The 14,094-nt window shown below is 42.7% G+C and overlaps 1 protein-coding gene across 1 annotated transcript; it reads right to left on the bottom strand.

Annotated features, from left to right (window-relative positions):
- Window positions 1-5,392: 5,392 nt before the first annotated feature.
- LOC306920345 (uncharacterized protein) lies at window positions 5,393-13,357 on the bottom strand. Its single transcript, XM_079497064.1, has 9 exons — window positions 13,227-13,357; window positions 12,619-12,966; window positions 12,097-12,354; window positions 9,999-10,118; window positions 7,017-7,115; window positions 6,890-6,905; window positions 6,691-6,788; window positions 6,027-6,074; window positions 5,393-5,483 (listed from the first exon to the last, which is right to left on the bottom strand). Exons 1-9 carry the CDS (start codon window positions 13,273-13,275, stop codon window positions 5,470-5,472), a joined length of 1,050 nt encoding a protein of 349 aa, XP_079353190.1. The 5' UTR covers window positions 13,276-13,357; the 3' UTR covers window positions 5,393-5,469.
- Between the last annotated feature and the right edge of the window lie 737 nt (window positions 13,358-14,094).

Consider the following 14,094-nt stretch of genomic DNA (forward strand, 5'->3'; position numbering starts at 1 on the left):
TGGAACCAAATGGACAAATTATGATTGGCCGGAATGAGAGGATGTATGATGATGCATGGGATAGAGTACAGGGTGCATGGGATAGGGTACAGGGTGCATGGGATAGGGTACAGGGTGCATGGGATAGGGTACAGGGTGCATGGGATAGGGTACAGGGTGCATGGGATAGGGTACAGGGTGTATGGGATAGATAGATAGATAGATAGATAGAATACTTTATTGGCAGTTTAAGAAAATTACAGAAAATGACATCATTTTAAAAAACGCCAAATGGACTTAGACACAAAAAAGCCTTCGCTTGTTTCCATTGTGGTCCACTTTGAAACATGAAACTATACACAAACATACTGTACAAACAAAACAACCATGGAACATATAATAAATAATCCTTATATATAAGGCTGGGAGCTATATACATAGGACAAGAGGTACCCTGAGAGAATAGTCCAGAGCATGGGAGATGGGCTATCCAGGGTCGGAAGCTAACTATGACCAGTTAGTGTGTAGATGGAGCCATGATTTCAGGTCTTTCCTAAATCTTGCAATAGAATGTAGGGATTTCAGGGCTGGAGGGAGTGCATTCCACAGAGTAGTGGCTGCGTAGTAAAAAGCATTTTTTCCCTTGAGTGTCCTGAAACTGGGGGGAACTAGATCATATGGACTTCCTCTGGTTGAGTACCTGTGAGCATCCCTCACTCTGGGCAGGTAGCCCAGCAGGTACTTAGGAACAGAGGCATCTAGGATCTTGAAGACCAGACACAATGAGAGCTGAGATACTCTCTCCTCCACTCTTAGCCATCCCAGATAGGGTACAGGGTGCATGGGATAGAGTACAGGGTGCATGGGATAGGGTACAGGGTGCATGGGATAGGGTACAGGGTGCATGGGATAGGGTACAGGGTGCATGGGATAGAGTACAGGGTGCATGGGATAGGGTACAGGGTGCATGGGATAGGGTACAGGGTGCATGGGATAGGGTACAGGGTGCATGGGATAGAGTACAGGGTGCATGGGATAGGGTACAGGGTGCATGGGATAGGGTACAGGGTGCATGGGATAGGGTACAGGGTGCATGGGATAGGGTACAGGGTGCATGGGATAGGGTACAGGGTGCATGGGATAGAGTACAGGGTGCATGGGATAGGGTACAGGGTGCATGGGATAGGGTACAGGGTGCATGGGATAGGGTACAGGGTGCATGGGATAGGGTACAGGGTGCATGGGATAGGGTACAGGGTGCATAGGGTACAGGGTGCATGGGATAGGGTACAGGGTGCATGGGATAGAGTACAGGGTGCATGGGGTAGGGTACAGGGTGCATGGGATAGGGTACAGGGTGCATGGGATAGGGTACAGGGTGCATAGGGTACAGGGTGCATGGGATAGGGTACAGGGTGCATGGGATAGGGTACAGGGTGCATGGGATAGGGTACAGGGTGCATGGGATAGGGTACAGGGTGCATGCATAGGGACAGGTAATGATTGGAATAGATAACCTGAGTTCATTTTTTTTTCCAACAATGTATTTATTTTCCTTTTTTACACACAAATGACAATACAAATATACAAAAAAAACAACAACAATGAACAGTACAAGACAATTACTGATATAAAGAAAGCAAAACAACAATAACCAAAAACAACAACAAAACAAAAGAAAAACAACAACAACAGCACTACTCCTCTTCAGCTCCATCCATTAAATGTGACAAATTATTGTTCTTTATGTATCTTATAAAACGGCCCCACACCTCCTGAAACATTTCTTGTTTGTCCTTAAGAATGTATGCAATCTTTTCCAAAGACAGGAGTTCATTTCGCTTTTATCCCATCACTGAACCCCATTGGATAAAGTTGGACCAGCTCTCTCTATATTTCTTTATGTTATTGTCAATTTCTTCATAGTTACTTAATATATATTAATATATATAATTTGGATAAGTCTTTGGTTATACCGGTAGTCTGTAATGCCCAGACAATTTGAAAGTTTAATTTATTGACCAGAAATAAAACCACAACACTTTACACTTTATTATAATATTTATTTTATTTGGAAAAAGCAGTACAGTATAGACAGCATTTATATGTATACATAGGACACAATTTCTATGTATACATAGGACTACATATGGGATCAAGTAAACACTCAACAGGGGCAAAGGGCAATATCGCTTCAGTGTACAAAGAAGAAAAAGAAGAAAGACAAAGACCAAAAAAAAAAAAAAAAACAACAACCAAGAAACGAAAGTATTTACAATATTGCTGAGGGGAACAAAAACAAAAAAGTTTTGGACTTCGACCATGAGAAGAGGAAGGGTGTCTTAAACATTTTCTACAAAGATCATAAAGCAGGCAATTACCGTTTACACTTTAATGTATTAAAACACAACACCGTTTACAGCTTGCAGAAATGAAAACAAACATGTTCACAACAAAATGTGAGCGGTGGGACTAACCAGGTCCAGCCACTAGGTGGAAACCTCACACCTCTAATAGGCCAGTCAATCTAAGATTTGACCCAAAAGAAATTGCAATAGTTGTCGTTCATGTTTTTTTATGATCCTTAGGCTCATCCAAATATAACATTAAAAATGATTATTATATACTGTAAATTTTGGTTCATGGTAAATTCAGGGGATGAACGTTGGGGTACCATTGAAAACCTATATAAGGCAAAGAAAATCACATTTGAATTATGCTTTGAATGACTACTTCACCACTTTTCAACCTATCTTCATATAATAGGTCCTCACTAATAATCATGATAAAATGGCACGATTTTTTTCTACTCAGTCTGTGTCTCATAGGAGGGCTGTGGGCAGTTCAGAAACTGTCCTCCAGTGACATCATCATTAGGCAGATTATTTTTTAAACAAGATTATTTGACAACAAATGTTAGATTTTCATTATCGTGAGAACGATGGCTTCGCATTGCAACTTTTCAGGACAAGAAAGCCTGCAGTTTCTATTAGCTTGTATTCCCCATCGATGATGTCACAATGTTTTGCCATTTTTTCATGATTATTAGTGAGGACCTATTATATGAAGATAGGTTGAAAAGTGGTGAAGTGGTCCTTTAAGTAGCATGTCAAACTAGGGGTCATTCATGATTCTGGACCCATTCCAAGTATTAGTTTTGCACGAAAATGACGGATTTTTTTTTTTTAATTTTGTATGTCTGTGACACAAATATTTTTTGTACCAAAATGTTCAACACACAGCTCTGGTTGAAACAGGAACAATGAAACAGAGGAAGACAGATGTGTGAATAGATTATGATCATTATGGTCACAGAAAAGGAGAAGGTTTTACTTCACGGAAACAAAATAACATCCTGTCTCACAAGAGCCACAAAAACCTTCAACATTTAGACAGACATAACCTTACAGACATACCAGTAATAGTATATGTACAGTATGTACATCATTATAATTAATTAGGCTACTAATTATAAATGTATTAAACCATTAACCCAATTAGACCTGGTGTAACCTCTGTGTCTCATGCACCTCTGTGTCTCATAATAGCAACTTAATTTATTTTTTATATTCTTTTAATAAGAATTTAATGTTTTCAGAAAACCTTGTAAATTAGTTAGATTTTAGAATATGTGTTTTTTTAATCGGCCTCAGATCTAAATGGGTTAAAACCTGAGTATCTTCTAAATTCCAAACAGTTTAATGAAAAACCTGTTTCTATATCAGTGGTTCTCAAACTTTTTCATGTCAAGGACCCCCAAAATTACTTGGCCACAGACCCCCCCCCCCCCCCCCCCCCCCCCCCATCTCAAAATATGTTCTTCCATGAGGGACCCTTGAAAAAAAGAAAGAAAGGCGCAACAGTTTTATCAGTGCTCCCAGGGACCCCCCAAGAAGCAAATATTTGAGTTAAAGATGTTCGCTTAATCCATTTTGGATTTGGAACCCCTTCTGGTGTTTTAAGCATTATGTTATGCTTTAGCTATTGAAAGCAGATCTACAAGCAGACCTACAACCTCATAGCTTGTAGGTCTGCTATTTTTGAAAAATCGTGAAAATGTGGTGCAAATCTTTGAATATAATAATATATGTTATTTCAGAGCATTTTTTAACTCAAATCTTTGCATCTGGGGGGTCCCTGGAACAACATATGTTCAGATGGGGGGTCCGCAGCCTAATACAGATAATTCTGGGGGTCCTTGACATGAAAAAGGTTGAACACCACTGACATAGAAACATGGGTTTTTCAGAAAACTGTTAGAAGCCTTTTTTTAATCGACCTCAGTCCAAAATGGGTTAAGAGATCTACAAGCTCATAGCACGGCACGAAGGAACGTAATCTGTGCTTGTGAGCTTGTACTCAATGTACTGTATCTGCTATTTAACCCATTTTGGGCGGAACCCCTTTTGGTGTTTAAAGCATTATGTTACACTTTAGCTATTGAAAAATAGCAGATCTACAAGCTCATAGAGTGGCGCGCTACGACCTTGTAGGTCTGCTAAGAGTGGCGCGCTACGACCTTGTAGGTCTGCTAAGAGTGGCGCGCTACGACCTTGTAGGTCTGCTATTTTTGAAAAATCGTGAAAATGTGGCGCAAATCTTTGAATATATATTCTTTCAGAGCGAACGTTTTTAACTCAAATCTTTGCTTCTGGGGGGTCCCTCCCTGGAACGACATATTTTCAGATGAGGGTCGGCGGCCAAATACATATAATTTTTGGGGTTCTTGACATGAAATATTGAGAACCACTGATATAGAAACATGAGGTTTTTCATTTTAAAAATACATTTTAAAAATTTCTACGTCAGGCCTAAATGGGTTCAAAATAAATCGTGAATATGTTAATGTGTGCAAAAGACATGACTCTGGCTGTGTTTTCCCCTTTGACTAACGCTGTATGTCCTAACTCTTTGGTTAGGACATCACAATTTAACAACTGTGCATAAAATAAAGGAAGCAAAATAGTTTTTTTTTTGTTTGTTTAGTTTTTTGCTTTTGTATAACAAAATATTCTATTAAAAGAAGGCAGAGCATAAACTGCTAAGATATAGATTTTGTTCCTCACCTCCCTTTCAATATATTATTTTATATAAACAGACATATAAACACACAGCCATATTTGTACACATACATACTTATTTCCGACCATAGACGCACGCACGCACGCACGCACGCACGCACGCACGCACGCACGCACGCACGCACGCACGCACGCACGCACGCACACACACACACACACACACACACACATACACACACACACACACACACACACACACACACACACACACACACACACACACACACACACACCAGCGTCCTCACTTCCCACATTCACACACCAGTGGTGGCGAGCTCACACCGACCGACTCATTGGAGGCAATGTAGGGTTCAGTGTCTTGCCCAAGGACACTTCGACATGTGGACAGGAGGAGCCGGGATTCAAACCGAGAGAGAGCTCCACTGCACAAGTGAGGTGTTGAGTTGTCCTACACAGCTGTATCTAAGGAGATGAAACAAAGTTACAGTAAACATTTTAAACAGGATACTCAACATACAGTAGCCTAATGGAGTCTGCTTTTACTCAATTTTGGAATATTACAACATGCCTATTGAATTATTATTAGCCTATAAGTATTCCTGTGAATGGCCGGCCACATAATACATTAAATCATTAAGGTTGTCAGTCAACCTAACGTGTACTGTAGTGTATGTGACCTGAAGTCTGTTTCCATTAAATAACATAGTAGGCTTTGTGTGTGTGTGTGTGTGTGTGTGTGTGTGTGTGTGTGTGCGCGCGTGCGTGCGTGCGTGCGTGCGTGCGTGTGTGCGTGCGTGCGTGCGTGCGTGCGTGCATGCGTGCGTGCATGCGTGTGCACCAGAGAGAACTATAGAGAAAGAGAGATGCAAGCAGGAGAGAGGCAGACGATATTTAATTGCTCAAAACAATGTGCTAAACATTGCAGGACTCAGCTGCTTCATACATATCAGCAATTGCGAATTCAATTATATATTTAAATAAATATTTAAAACGTGTATACTGTACCATTTTCATAGTCTGGATTTTGGATTACGCCATAGACACTTGTGTCACCTATAAGGAAACCAACAATCATTAATGTGGTGCTTATTTGTGTTAATTCATAAATGTTTCACATTAATCATTCTGCTAATTAGGAGAAAAAATGACTGGCAGACTTGTAACTACTACAAATATTTTTTTTGTTTAATAAATTAAGATTTACTAGAGCGGTGCCCTGGGGCCTCTACAGTGGTGCCCGACCCGTTACGTTGGAAATGCATGCCCCACCCAGATATTATGTCTGTGTCCCTTTTAATCCCATATATATGTCAGGTATGCCCAAATATGGAGTCTATGCAGACGTCATAATGATGTCAGAACAGGTCAGCTCCATATGGACCCCTGGGCCTCTGCCCAGGCTCTGGGCAGGGGCCCTGCCCAGAGCCTGGGCAGAGGCCTTTTTGGGGCGGTTCTGGACAACCGTAGGTCTGACCGACTCGACACCGGCCACTGCACCCCCTGCGGTGGTGTGGAACGTGTGTGCCGAATTTGAAGTCGGTGGAGCGAACAGTTCTCAAGTTACGTGGATTACACACATGCAGACAGACGTACAGACAGACGTACGTATAGAGACTTGGTGCATTTATAATTAGATGTTACCAGCAACATGATTGGTTCAAACACTGACCGTGCTGCAGTGCGCTGTACACATCATCAGGAGACCCACTTTGATTGGTCCTGTGAGCTGTAACTGAGCCCTGATTGGTTGCCTGAGACTGAACCGGTCTGTAATTAAGAGATAATTATATTGAACAGGAATGAAATAGAAAACAAGATGCAAACTATACTGCTGTTGATGAATAAGACCGAGTTAATACTGTACTAACCTGGCACAACATGGAGCTGTAAAAAAAGCAAAAGGCACATACCCGGTAAGTGGTACTGTACAAAAATCATTGATTCTGAATTACTCAGCGATTGTATCTATGCAATACATCTAATAGTATGTCTCACCTTTAGATGTTGTGTATCGACACAGCAGGAGCAGAAGGATGGTCAGCAGAATCCCAACAACAAGTCCTACGATGAACCCCACTACATGTTGAGAACTCACTGGAGGTTGAGTAGATCCAGTCAATGGAGGTTTGGACACAGTGAAAAAAACAGTGAAAATGTAATTTGAATTTAACATAATTAGGCATAATAGTTCCATCAACATGTGACCGGTCATGTCAATATGGATGCTTTAGGGATACTGACACAGCTGCAAAACACCCACGGCAAGCGGTAGTGTTTCTCGGCGGCATCAGTCCAACACTACTCCAAAACCCTAACCCTAACCGCAAGTATACGACGCAATGCATGTCGGACCAACGCACTCCCGCGGAAGCGAGTGGCAGTCGAGTGTCGAAATCCCCCCAGGCAGTGCCGCCCCTTCTCCCGGCAGTGCTGCACCTTATCTACACATGTGCACCTGCCGCTGTTTTAACCTTAACCTTATTAATGTTCCTTATTTCCTTTAACCTCATGTACAATTGGATGATTTGAGGCATTTGTTGCCATCAAAGGCGTATGAAGAAATGGCACCCTTTTCACATTGTTGCTGTACTGTAGTTCGGAGTTTACTATGAAAAGAATCTTAATTGCGCCCGTCACGCCTCGTGAAACGCTCCATATATGGCCAGTACAGAATTAATTCCATATGTTGATCTGACCTCATCAAACCCTGTACACGCAAGACATGCTCTATATACGGCGTGTGTCATGGAGAAGACTGGATCATCACCTACATCTGCATATATGGAGCCGGCCAGCAACTCTACATCTGACCTCACAGATAGCAGATTAATAGTTTAACTCCTGCTTCTTAACTGTGCCGTATGAAGAAGCTCTGTTGTTTCAACGCGACCTCACCCTTTAGGGCGTCTTACTGATATATTTTCAGCCATGTGGAAAGCCTGGTGATGCGAGGTTAGGTTATGAGCACTGTCATTAGTATGTCACTACATGTTGTTTGTAGGAGTACATGTAAACCATACTCAGAAAACTCCACACTCTTGAGGCAGCAGTGCTATCCACTTATCCACTGTTCCATGCACAGAATAACAATGGTTACATTTAGTTAAAATACATGCATAAAACTAAATATATAAAACTAAATTCACATTTGAATTACACAACTAAATGCTGAAGTTGTACAATTTACAATAGGTCAAATATTTGATATTGTCTCAATTACAGGTGTGACCATAACTAGAAAAAGTGCCCTTCTGGGCACAGGTCTCCACCAGGAGGATAGGAGTGTGTGTGTGATGTTTGGCAAAATGTTTAGGAGCTGTGTGTGTGTGTGTGTGTGTGTGTGTGTGTGTGTGTGTGTGTGTGTGTGTGTGTGTGTGTGTGTGTGTGTGTGTGTGTGTGTGTGTGTGTGTGTGTGTGTGTGTGTGTGTGTGTGTGTGTGACGCGGCTTGGCCTGTTGTAGCGCCACCATGAGGCTGATTTGAAAACTGTCAAGTCAAGTGGCATTTCTTCCAAAGCCTAGTGGGAATATGCATGCACAGTTTCACCACAATCGATCGAATCGACAAAAGTTGTGGCGATTTGTACAAAGCGGGCTACTCCTGAAAAGTTTAGAAGCCAATTGTAGCCAATGAGGGTGGATTATGAGAAATCAAACAAACCCGTCTCATTTGCGTTAAATTTGGATAAAATCTGAAGGAGTAATATTAGAAAATGTGTTTTACATATGTCGGCCTCCTGGTGGCGCTATAAAGAGCAGATGTGAAAAGTTCCAGGCAAAGGTTTTTCCTTGGCCTCTAGGGAGTTGACATACAAAGTTATCCACAGATCTGTGCAGTTAGAGGTAAAACACTTTTCAGCCAGTTATAGCGCCACCATGAGGCTGAGTTGAAAATGTTCATGTGGCATTTCTTCCTCGGCCTAGTGGGAATGTGCGTGCACAATTTCACGGAAATCACACAATGTTTTCATTATTTGCAGCATTTTGTTTGAAACTGAGCACTCCTGCGAACTTTGGAAGCCAATCTTAGCCAATCAGGATGGAGTCTAAGAAATCTGAAAGACCCGTTTCGTTGAATGGCTCTAGAGAGACTGTGTACCAATTTGCGTGATGTTTGGACCAAATCTATAGGTGTACTGTCCAAAAACTTGTTTTGCACAAAGCGGCCTCCTGGTGGCGCTATAACAGGCCGTTCTGGAAAATTTGGGGCAGAGGTTCATCGTTGGCATCCAGGGAGTGTGTGTGCAAAATTTGGACACACAATCGACCAGGTTAACGGTGCCGGAGATTAGCTGTTCACAGACGGAAGGACGGACGGACGGACACACACACACGGACACACGGACGGACGGACGGAGTGCAAAACATACTCTCTCCCCATGCCTTCGGCCTGGTGGAGACAATTACAGTAATGAAACAACTGCACAAAAACTGTGTTGATTTTGTCAACTAAAACTATGACAAAAAATGTCCGACTACCTTTTATCACTGACTAAAACTAAATACTAAAAACTAAATAAAAACTAAGCTACAGTATGATGACTAAAACTATGACTATTAATTATATTGACAATTTCGTCAACAAATAAAAACTAGACTAAAATGAGGGACTGGGAGAAGAGATCCGGAAAAACTAAAAGACAGGTCATTTTATGTTTGATTGTGGGTGGGTGGGTGTAATTTTTGGCACGGTATAAATCAGGCATTATGACGGGCATCGACAATTTAGTTACTAAAATGTAATGATATTGAGTCAACTAAAACTAGACTAAACACTAAAACATTTCAGATGACTACAATGACAAAAACGACATGGGATTGTATTCAAAATAATGTGACTAAAACTACATAAAAAATGTTGCTGTTGTCAGAATGACTGACGGACTTACTAAAGAACTGTGGATGCTCTCTGTTGGTCAGAGAGGTGCTCCGATTGGAGTTTAGGGTAGTCTGAGAGGATGTCATGTCAGTCTCCTTACCACTGGCTATGGCTGTCACAGGGGTGGTGGCTGTCGTCGCACATAGGGAGTCATTCTCTGACACCCATCGTTGAGGGATGTGTGTCCCGTTGGATAAGGTGCATTCGATGCGTTTGAAGCCTAAAATAGACAAAATGGGCAAAATGTGTCAAACATTTGTATGTCAAGGACGCCCAAATCGATGTATTTGGCCGTTTAGCCCTATCTGAAAAGGTTTCGTGCCAGGGACCCCCCAGGAGAGAGAGAGAAAATAAATCTAAATTATTAAAATAAAATAAAAAGAAGGCCCTATTCAAGATTTTTCTAAATAGTTCCAAAATAGCAGATCTACAAGCTTGTAGCACGTCACAAAGTGACACGCTGTGAGCTTGTAGATCTGCTATTTTTGAATATCCAACATTATACATGGATAAAGTAGATAGAATATGGGAATCGTGCATGTAAAGTTTCTCGTAAGTTGAACGCTGTGTTCATGATTTGTGGCATTTTGTGATAAACGAGCCTCGACCGCAAAACTTCGAAAACCAGTTGATAGCCAATCGGAATGGAATCTGAAAAATGTGGAATCAGATACTGTACAGTACACCCTGATCACAAAGACTCCAGAGAAAATATGTACAGATGTATGTGAGTTTTGGACAGAATCTGTAGGAGAAGTAGGTGGCAAATCTTGTCAGGCGGAAATGCCTTTATGGGCATTAATGTCATGAGCCAAGGAGTCTAGTTTGTATATGGTAGTAGTCTCTCAAGACTTGTTTTTCCTTTATTTTTTGACGATGGGTTCTCACTCAGATTGGTATGGTAGTAATGTCATCATCATGGCAGCCTGGTAAAACGAGGATCCGTTCTCCTCAGCCATTCACTTCTTCTCCTCCTGGACTAGCTGACCTATAGCTGGACGCTCCGTCTGTGTGCCTGCTGGTGACTGTGGAGTCCAAGGTGTGAGTGGAAGAGCCGTGGGCAGTCTGGGCACGGAAGTGTTGGAGGTGGGCGGGGCAGCATGAGGGCAGTCTGGGCACGGAAGTGTTGGAGGTGGGCGGGGCAGCATGAGGGCAGTCTGGGCACGGAGGTGTTGGAGGTGGGCGGGGCAGCATGAGGGCAGTCTGGGCACGGAAGTGTTGGAGGTGGGCGGGGCAGCATGAGGGCAGTCTGGGCACGGAGGTGTTGGAGGTGGGCGGGGCAGCATGAGACGTTGATGTCTTTGCTGGCGCTTCTTCTCTACTGCTTGTGCTCGGTCGGTCTCAAGTCTCTGAGCAGGCTGAGCGGTCCACTGCCAGGCTGAGCGGTCCGCTGCCAGGCTGAGCGGTCCGCTGCCAGGCTGAGCGGCCCGCTGCCAGGCTGAGCGGTCCGCTGCCAGGCTGAGTGGTCCGCTGCCAGGCTGAGTGGTCCGCTGCCAGGGCCTCCCAGCTGTCCACAGGGATCCTGGTCTTTTTAGTAGCTGTTTAAACTGGTCTTTCAGCCGTCTCTTGGGTCCCCCTAGCAGCCTAGAACCATGGGTCAGTTCACCAAACAGGTCTGTTTGGGGAGGGATGAGTCTTCCTTTAGATATAAATGACAGAGGAAGCGCAGCTGGTTCTTGGCGATGATCGCTTCCATGCTTGGGAGGCAGGCACGGGTTAGAACATCATTGTTGGTGATTTTTTACTTTCCAACATTGACTTCCAGTCCTGCACTCTCGTATGCCTCCACAAAAGCATCAGTAGTCTCCTGTCGTTCAGCAGGGCAGGAGGCTGGGGCACAACTGTCATCAGCATACTGGAGTTCCCAGATGTTCACCTCAGATGTCTTTGATCGGGCCTTTGCAGACGTCGCAGGTTAAAGAGACCACCATCCGTCTCATACTCACTCCAAGATGAGGGTGAGACGTATTGACATGCATGACCCAATAAGTCTATATACTCTGTATAGTAGTAATATCATGAGCCAAGGAGTCTATAATCTGTATGGTAATATCATGAGCCAAGGAGTCTATAATCTGTATGGTAATATCATGAGCCAAGGAGTCTATAATCTGTATGGTAATATCATGAGCCAAGGAGTTCAGGGTTTAAAATCCTAACGGATCCAAACCCATAGTTACAATCATATTTATTCTCACCTGGACATGGTGTGATGTGCTCAACAGTAATATAACTGCTAACACGGTTGTTGACGCCACAGGCCAGGACTCCAGACAGAGCCTGTGTCAGAGTGATGTTCTGGGTGTCAAGATGTCCAGAGAAGAGATGCTTGTCCATCAATGGTTCTCCATTCAGTATCCAGTTGTACTGGACACTGTCCCCTTGACAGGAGCAGGACACGCTCATCTGTCCTTGGGACAGACACTCAGAGGACATCTTAGGAGGAGACACTGCAGCTGGAGGACAGTTATAAAACAAGACATTAGTTTGAATATAGATGTAACATATGGTCAGACTTATATTTTTATATTTCTGCTCACATGTTAGTGCAATTATGCACTAACAATCGTATATCGATTCAGGAAAACAACCTATACAATATGAATGTAGTTTTTCCAAATTAATTCACATGAATTAATCAATAATAAAGCTACATTTGGTTTATGACGATGTTTTATTATTGTATATTTTTATATCAGCTCTTAGAAGTAAAACGTTACCTTGAACAAACAGATGGAGATATTGAGTTTGAAGCCTGTTTCCCAACCAGTCAAAGATTTTAAGAACATATTGAGCTTCATCACTCCTTGTGACGTCACGCATGTCAAATGTTCCACTACTGTCATCAAAGGATGATCTGCTTTGGTATTTATCCATAGGCCTAAACACCCTTCTAAAAACAAATACTTTTTCATTTATTATATAGCCCTCTGTGCTTTTTACACATTTAATTAATTGGTAGTGAAGTCCTGTCTCAATCTTCTCCACCAGTCGTAGAGAAACCGTTCCATTCACAGCTCCGTAACATTGAGTTCCATTCTGTCTGGCATCACAGTGGATCTCTATACCTGAGGACAGTTTGAAATAAATATAAATAGCATGTCACTACAAAAAAACAAAAAACAAAACATGCTTCATTACTATGGAAAGGATTCTGAATAGACATGTTTGACAAATTGTAACCACTGGTGATAAACACTATAGAATCTTAAGTTAAGTGTATTTCTTCAACATCAAAAATCACTTCATAACTTATTATTAGAACATAAACAATATAATCGTGCCTATGAATATAATTAGTAGATTAGTGATTAAATCATATTCTCACCATGAGACAGTCCAACTGTCATCATCAGTAGAACAAACACGGTCTCCATTTTCTTCTCTCTCTTCGTCCTCTCTAAAAAATAAAAAAAAATGATGGAACAATTGTCAGCCTGTTCTCTACCTCTGCTGTGATGTGACGATGAACTGATAGAATGGAGCCCAACCTCTGTAACCCAACCTACAGATGCACTGATAGATTCAACATGTAGCTAGACTGCCTCTCTGCATGTGTTTACCAATCATTACCTCCCAACACAAGCCGTGTGTGTCGTTACCAATGATATGACATGTGGTTTGTTCTATTTGTAGAAGAAAAGAAGAAGTGCACATTTGAGTTTCACGGTCATCAGCGCCATGCCTGCTTGTGACGGACATTTGTGCAACTGTACTTTTGCCACCGGCATGCAGAATGAACAGTTCCAATTCAATTCCCTTTTTGACTCCTATAGACAGCTGTGTCCCTGTGTGGGTCCGAGTACGGAAATAGCATATTTTCACCACCAAGTGTCACTGTTGCACAGCCTAACACACCACCAAGTGTCACTGTTGTGCAGCCTAACACACGTGTCAGGGAGGAGAGCTTGTACAGTACAGCAGAGACCACATACAGTATATTTGACATACAGCAGAGACCACACACATCCCGGGAAGAAAAAACCTAGGGAGGTCCTCGCGGCACGACCCACTAGGAGGAGACCCCAGGGCAGACCAAGGACCACAACCCACTAGGAGGAGACCCCGGGGCAGACCAAGGACCACAACCCACTAGGAGGAGACCCCAGGGCAGACCAAGGACCACGACCTAGGAGGAGACCCCGGGGCAGACCAAGGACCACGACCCACTAGGAGGAGACCCCGGGGCAGACCAA

This window comes from Electrona antarctica (genome assembly GCF_951216825.1).
Source record: "Electrona antarctica genome assembly, chromosome: 3".
Classification (NCBI taxonomy): domain Eukaryota; kingdom Metazoa; phylum Chordata; class Actinopteri; order Myctophiformes; family Myctophidae; genus Electrona; species Electrona antarctica.